Source organism: Eucalyptus grandis, chromosome 4 (genome assembly GCF_016545825.1).
Source record: "Eucalyptus grandis isolate ANBG69807.140 chromosome 4, ASM1654582v1, whole genome shotgun sequence".
Taxonomy (NCBI): Eukaryota; Viridiplantae; Streptophyta; class Magnoliopsida; order Myrtales; family Myrtaceae; genus Eucalyptus; species Eucalyptus grandis.
Window position 1 is genome coordinate 10,026,767 of NC_052615.1, and position 8,172 is coordinate 10,034,938.

The 8,172-nt window shown below is 40.9% G+C and overlaps 1 protein-coding gene and 1 pseudogene across 1 annotated transcript; both read left to right on the forward strand.

The window, feature by feature from the left end:
• The first annotated feature begins 2,077 nt into the window (after window positions 1-2,077).
• Window positions 2,078-3,278, forward strand: LOC104440909 (senescence-specific cysteine protease SAG12). The gene is given in 3 exon segments (XM_010053899.3): window positions 2,078-2,355; window positions 2,357-2,505; window positions 2,686-3,278. Coding segments are annotated over 3 exon segments (1,011 nt in total). The 5' UTR covers window positions 2,078-2,086.
• A 1,224-nt stretch (window positions 3,279-4,502) lies between these two features.
• LOC120292482 overlaps window positions 4,503-8,172 on the forward strand; it is an 8,912-nt pseudogene continuing 5,242 nt past the window's right edge.

Genomic DNA, 8,172 nt, shown 5'->3' on the forward strand with positions numbered 1-8,172 from the left:
GCAATAGGTTTAAGACTGTCTAGATAATTATCTTGAATTAGTCCAACCAAAAGATCGCTCAAAGTTGTCCTTTTGTCAAGTGTATCGACATATCACGTGAATTTTTTGGACGTGGATAACCATGTCAGCATATATTGGCGAACATAACGATGTAGACTGCCACATTGTTTTGCCAAGTCACCGAATCTTATTTTTCCTTTTTATGGCCAAAATAATATATGCCATAATCTCACATTAAGATAACAAAATTATGGCCAAGTCATCTAAGTGTTACAATTTTCAATTGAAGAATTACATTGATTGGAATTTTGGAATTTTAAGAACTAAATTAAACAAAAACGAAAATTCAATAACCAAATTAAGTATTAAAAAAAAAGGTTCAAAAACCACATACGTCATTATCTCTAATTTTATACACAAAAGGAATATGAGAGTTTAAGTTTCAAACTATATGTCCATACTTGGGGTGTACTTGTGTAATCAAGTTGAGTCGACGATAATTTGACACTTGAGCTCGACCCCACTCAAATAACCAAGACTTGATACTAGATTTGATTAAGTTATTAGTAAGTTCAAGCTCGACTCAATTAGTCAATTTTTCTAGATTGAAACTCGAATTAAACTCAAACTCGAGCTTGAATCATGAAAATACACTATAATTGAAACTTTAATAAATATTTATTTGGGATAAGTACAGCAAAAGTGCCATAACTTTTGTATAATGCTCACTTAACGATTACAACTTTTTTTTCAATCACTTGAATGCCATAATTTCTAAAAAAAAACACTCACTTGAGTACCATAAATTTCAATTGATCACTTGAGAGCCATAATTTCTTAAAAGTGCTCATCTAAGTGCCAGAAATCTGATGTGGCATGGCACTTATAGTGAACGTTTTTAAAAGTTATAGCATTCAAGTGATTAGTTGAAAATTATATGATTCTCACTTGATTGGTAAAAAGTTATAGTGCTCAAGTCACTATTGTATATAATCTATGACACTCAAGCGAACATCAAACGAAATTTATGGCACTTGTAGTTTACTTTTATAGGTTTATTTTGTTCATATTTATTAATTTACATGAATTATTATAATAGGTAAAGATTTAATCCCTCCGCTAGACTCAATTAATTAGAATTTGAGCCACTTGAACTCAAAAAGAATCAAGTCGATTTTGAGAAATCTGAAAGTCGAACTCAAATACCTCTAGTGGCTTGACTGAGTTGCATCCTTAATGCAAAACATCGTAAGCGTCTAGAACTTCTTCCCAAACGAAGAAAACTCGTGCAAAATGGGAACGCAGAACCCGGTCGTCTAAAGTTGATATTGGTCAGAATATATAATTTCAGTGTTGAAGTGGGGTTTTCTTTTTGCACCTCATGAGTCACACACACTTTTTTATGATGGCACCATTTTTATTGCCAAAGAAACCCACTCCTAAGATCAATAATATTTTATTAGCAGATGTTGACCTAAGCTAGTTGTTTTACTGTAGAAAACCGATTCGTTCCAAAAGGTCCATGAGTCCCAATATCTTGCACATGATCACAAGAGAAAGATGGATGCAAATACATATCTACGTATAACAGATGCACTGATACAAGTCGAAAATCCCAATACATACACCTGTATGGGGGCAAATATGTATGTATAGATCCAAGTACCTAACTATTGACGGAGCGAAATATACCATCAATTCGCTTTTGGCTATGAGATGAGAGCACCACAAAATCAACAAGCCTCTTCGAGTTATGTATTTTGGCACTACATAATATGTTTAATGGAAGCATTTTTATTAATCACCCATCGATCAATGAGAACAAGAGCACTCCAATTGCATATGTTTATGGTTGTGCAGTAGCAAAGCTTATTTCTATTTCTTGGGGTCTAAGTAAGAATACCTAGGCACGTAGGAGGAGCAAATGGTCCACTGAAGCATTATCGAGAGAGAGGGAGAGTGACAACTATTGAGCAACAGTTTTGTCTATAAAAAGCCATCATCCCCGTTTGGAGATGTGCACAAATTGAAAGATCCATTCCCTAGTCACTCAAGTTGTCTCCTAGACAACAACGAAGCCACCACTATGGCCCAAAAAAACCAACTCTCATTCCTTACATCAGCCACACTTTTGGTCATTATAGTTTCTGTTTCGGAAACGCTTTGTCGCCCTCTTGGAGAGGAACGCTTGTTAAAGCAACATGAGGAGTGGATGGCGATCCATGGGCGCGTCTACAAAGACACAGCCGAAAAGACCAAACGGTATGAGATATTTAAAGAGAACGTTAAGCGCATCAATGCCTTCAATAATGATAAGGACATGGCATATAAACTGGCCGTGAACAAGTTCACGGACCTACACTGGCTACAAGAGGAGGCCCACCAGGGTTCCGTTCTCTGTGGATGCGAAACCGTTCAAATATGCGAACTTCACCGCCGTTCCAACCGCCTTGGACTGGCGAACCAAGAAGGCCGTAACGTCTGTCAAGGATCAAGGTCAATGCGGTGAGTGGAAAATCGAAATTTGTCTCGCGCATACGTCAAAATTTCATGTTGTACTCGAGCTGTTACAACACGCAACAAAAATAAACTACATGACACTATTATAATATCTCTATTTCACTCTTACAATCAATCGACACCTATCTTACTATACACATAAATATGTCTTCTATTTTTGCGCAGGAAGCTGTTGGGCATTCTCGGTCGCGGCAGCTATAGAAGGGATTACCATGCTCAAGAAGGGGAAGTTGTTGTCACTCTCAGTGCAAGAACTTGTCGATTGCGATGTTAACGGAAAGAATTCAGGCTGCAAGGGTGGGTACATGGACAGTGCCTTCGAGTTCATCATAAGCAAGGGCGGCCTCACAACTGAGGCGAACTATCCTTACCGGGGAAACGAGCGGACCTGCAACACGGCCAAGACAGGGTACCACGCAGCCTCGATAACTGGATACGAGGACGTGCCAGCCAACAACGAGAAGGCCCTCTTGCAGGCTGTGGCGAACCAGCCGGTCTCAGTGGCAGTTGAGGCGGAAGGGTACGACTTCCAATTCTACTCAAGTGGCGTGTTCACAGGCTCGTGCGGGACCAGCGTCGACCATGCGGTCACGGTGGTCGGGTATGGGAAGACCTCTGGCGGGACTAAGTATTGGCTACTGAAGAATTCGTGGGGCACCGGGTGGGGCGAGAGCGGCTACATGAGGATCCAGAGGGATGTGCGCTCTAGGACTGGTCTCTGTGGTCTTGCCATGAATGCTTCTTATCCAATTGCGTGAAGAAAGAAGACGATGAATAAATAAATTATGAGCTTATATATGTCATTCTGTTTCTTAGGTTCTCTATATGTATGAAATGATGTCTAGCGTCTCAGTAAAAGAAGCGAGTGTAAGTGACAACACGTCACTAGGGGTGGTGTGTCCAACTAAATTCGGTTCTGAGTGTTCGAATAAACTTGGTTTTGTCAGCGTGATTTTAGGTACTGGCTTGTGTCCAACACCAGAATTATCATCCTGTCCTGTAATGTGATCCTTAATGGAAGCTGATGGAAAATAAAATGTCATCCTGTAATGTGTTTTGCTTGATAGATTACAGACCAGCACAGGTGGTTATTACTTTTTGGTTAAAATCCGAAACTGCAGTATAATTGGACGATACCATAGCTTATCCTTAAATCATTCATCGCATTCATCAATTATGCTATGTCCTCCTCCTACTAGGTTGGATGAAGCCAAAGAAAAAAAAATTACAGTAAATATCCTATTGTTGTCTACCGGGGTTCGACGGATGTTACACCTCATGATGGGACGATTCAGAAAGGAGTTAAACTCTAAGTCAGAGACATTCCTATCTCCACCAATTTTATTCAACACCTTATACAAATAATTTATGGACCAATTAAGCATGTTATCTACTCTTTGGTTTTGACCAGTTCAAGGACGACTTGTTTTTGACGCGCACCTCACGCTTGAATGCTCACACTCCTGTCATTCCTCTAGACGAAGGTGGGTTGCCTTTGTTTAATCAAATTGAAAACGGAAAGCCATTGCAAAAAAACTAGCAAACAAAGCCCGTGGAGAGGTAGTACTTACACGACTTCAGCGTAGTCTAAAATTTCCGAATTCTTATGTGTTGAACCCTATCGGCTTGGCTGGTGGGATGCCAGTGTTTTGGCATGATCATATTTCTCTACAGGTGGAACGATCTACTTTGCACCTTTCTGATATGATATGCACCGATGCTAGTTGTGGCATACCTATGTGTCTTACCTGTATCCATGCACCAGCGGTGTATCAGCTATGCCAACTCTTATGGACAGAACTTCAACAAATTGCTTATTCCAATACCTTACCATGGGTTTGTGCTGGGGACTTCAATGAAATCATCTACCATTGGGAGAAAGTAAATGGCCAGCCAAACCTCATAGAATGCATTCTTTCCGTGAACTCTTACATGACTGCTCTCTTATGGATATGTATAGTAAGGGCTGTGCATTTACGGGGATGAATAATTGCAAGGGTGATGACTTTGTGAAAGAAAGGTTGGATAGGGTGTTGTGTACCATGGATTGGCATCTCACTTTCCCCGAAGCTAAGGTTTTTGCATTACCTGCATTTGGTTTTGATCATAGCCCTGTATTGTTAACCACTGAAGGTTTACCCGGCCGGCGACATAAGACCTTTATTTTCGAAGCGTTCTGGTTATAGGATTGGGAGTGCCGTGAGGTCATTGCCGAGTCATGGACTTCAGCACAGGTAACAGGTTATGCCCTACCACATAAGTTAAAGGCTGTATATTTGGCCCTAGTTCACTGGAGCTGCTTGAAATTTTCCAAGACCCATGTTCAAATATCAACTTTACAACAGCAACTCCAAACTCACATCAATCAACCTCATAGCCAGTATGATAAACAAACAAATACTAAACTAAAGGCGGAAATTCAACAGTTATGGCAGCAAGAGGAACAGTATTGAGCGATGCGCTCACGGATTAATTGGCTAAGCTAGGGAGATAAAAACACTAAATTTTTCCATGCGACTACCATTCAGCGGCAACAACGGAATAGAATAAGTATGCTGCAAGACCACAATCAAAGATGGGTGAGAGACAATAGATGTTTGAAGGGGATGACGATGGACTTGTTTTCAAGCCTTTACATATCGCTGGGACATCGTGACTATGGGCCCCATTTTAGATCAATGTTCATGTGTTGTCACAATAGAAATGAACACTCTATTAATAGTTGCGGTCACTCGAGAGGAGGTCCACAGAGCAACTTTCCAGTTGGGGCCAAATAAGGCCTCGGGACCAAATGGTTTGAATGGACTTTTTTATTGGACCCACTGGGATATATTACAGGATGAGCTTTTCCTCTCGATGCAGGATTTCTTTCAGTCAAGAGTGTTGGCCACCGATCTTAATAGAACCATTATTTCTCTGATTCCCAAAGTACCACACCCCGAATGTCTAGACCAATACCACCTTATTAGTCTATGCAATTATGCCTACAAAATTATATCCAAGGTGCTCGCCAATCGTCTGAAACCCTGGCTATCTAATATGATATCCATGGAACAGTGCACCTTTGTGAATGGCCATCAAATCCAAGACAACATCTTAATCATCCAAGAGGTGCTTCATCATCTAAAGACTAGGAAAAGCAAAAGGAATCTTCGAGCGGTCTTAAAGATGGATATGCAAAAGGCATAGGACTAGGTGGAATGAGATTTTCTTAAAGATTATCTCCTCAAGTTAGGGTTCCATACTACTTGGGTGCAGTGGGTGATGCAGTGTATTACTGTCACGCCCCGATCCTTAGGCACGTGCATATCCCTTACCTTTGGTGAATTTTAAAATGCGATATCCTAGGACTACGTATCGTCCACCCTTTCATTTTCAATATGCACATGCGGAAGCAGTTATAAATCCCCAGACAATAAAATAATGGGATAGAAAAGTAGGGCCATAATTTTTCATACTGAAATTCACAACCACACATGTACAGGGTTCAAAAAAGAGGATAGGATCTTAGTCCTCATCCAAGTCGTACTTAGGGTCCTCCTCATGGTCATCTTCTTCTCCAAAATCTTCATTCTCATCTGGTTCCACATTAGAGTTCTCCTCTTCAGATTCCTCCTCCTCAGGCTCCTCATCAAGGTCCTGAAATGGATATTCAATAACCATTGAGACCACATCTCACCAAGTTCTACCCCTTAAGACCCGATTAGTAAACTAATACACCTTAGGGCTGCTTATGCACAACATGAGTCAGAAGACTTACCTTAGCCTCAGATTCCACCTGCATATTAGCACAGATCAAATAGGCATCCAAGCAATCACGTCACTGATCGAAGCATCGATCAAATCGACCGAGTCAATTACACGCCAACAAGACCACTCACGGTCATTTCCATTCAATCAATCAATTCATAACATCAAACCCAAGCAATGATCAATCACATTAAATCACACACAGATCGGATCATCGATCAATCGGACCATCTCTCAGTCATTTGTTCCATCCCATATAACTTCAAATAGTACACTTAGTCACAGAGCTCCATCAATGCTCTCGGGCGTCATTTTCGCCAAGGTGACATAAGTAACAGACGGTCTACATGCGTTATTTAAGGCGTCGTTTTCGTACAGTGATATTCCTCATCACCGAACCATGCCCGTCATAGATCATAGACAATTTACGTGCGTTCTTTAAGGCGCCATTTTTGCACAATGATGTCCTTCATCACCGAACCACGCCTGCCACAAGTCATAGACAGTCTACGTGCGTTTTTTAAGGCGTCGTTTTTGCATAGTGATATTCTTAATCACCAAACCACGCCTGTCTATACTTCGTACTTGATTGGTCTCGGCCAATAGAGTTCTCAATTCACTCTCACGACTCTCTCCACTTTACAGCTCATCAAGGCATTATAAATGCTAAATAGCCATACTCGCCACCTACCAATCACTCATTCAATTTCACTCAATTTTAATCAATTAAGGAACAATTCCCCAAATTGCACAATCAATTCAATCCATCATAGTGTGGAGCTCAAATAAATAAACGGACTACACCATGACAATCAAAGACGCAAAATTCTGGTCACCGGACATCCCGGTTGAATTTCGTGCAACTATGTCCATGTCATCTAACTGTTAGGATTTCAAATTAAATTGATTGGAATTTTATAAGTTCAACTACTAGATTAAACGGAAAAACAGTTCATAGACCGCATTTAAAATTGATAAAAAGTTCAGTATCTTTATTTCTCGTTTTAATGCACAAACAGAATTTGGAAACTTTAAGTTTTTAACTAAATTTCCACACTAGGGGAATACATGCGTAATCGGGTTGAGTCGACAACCGGTTCGATACTTGAGTTTAACAAGTCAAATAGTTGAGAGACTAGATACTCAATTTACGTAAGTTTTCAAAGCTTGAGCTTACTCAATTAGATAATAGTTGTCTTTCAAAACTCCGAATAAAACTCTAACTAGAGCTTGAACCATCAAAATACATTATAATCGAAAACTAGTAGTACATATATTCAGTTCATATTTATTAATGTTTATATATAATTGTTGACGCCTTAATTTTAGGCCTATTTTATTTTATTAATTAAGTTTTTAATTTATTTTGTCTTTTCGAGTAAGTAGATAATAAAAAAAGAAACAACAAAAACAAATAAAAGCATGAAAAGAAACAAAAGAAAAGCATAAGCCAACAGCCACAAGGGTCAGCCTTCAAAGCCTAGCCCCCTCTCTTTCTTTTCCTTCGCAGTCCGCGAGGCCCACCCGCATGGCTCAGCCCGGCCCTTTCTCCTGTCTTCTTCCTCCCCTCGTCTCTTTCCTCAACCGATGGGCAAAAAGACGCCGAGAAGAGGACGCGCGTTACGCCGTGAGAAAATGGAGGAACAAAAGAGCGCACGTGGAGCAAGGGCGGCTGGCGCTGGATGGATGTGCAGGGAGCAGCTGGCACGGATGGGACGTTGGTTCAGCCGGCGGAGGCCGCTGCGCACGGGACCGGCGGTCGAGCTCCGTCGACCGCTGCCCCCTCGCCATAAAAGGGCACCACCTTCGTCGAAGAACGGACACGAGCTTCAAGATCTTCCCACCGAGAGACTTCATGGGGAGGAATCGAGGAGCGAGCGAGAGAGAGGCAGGTCGTGAGCT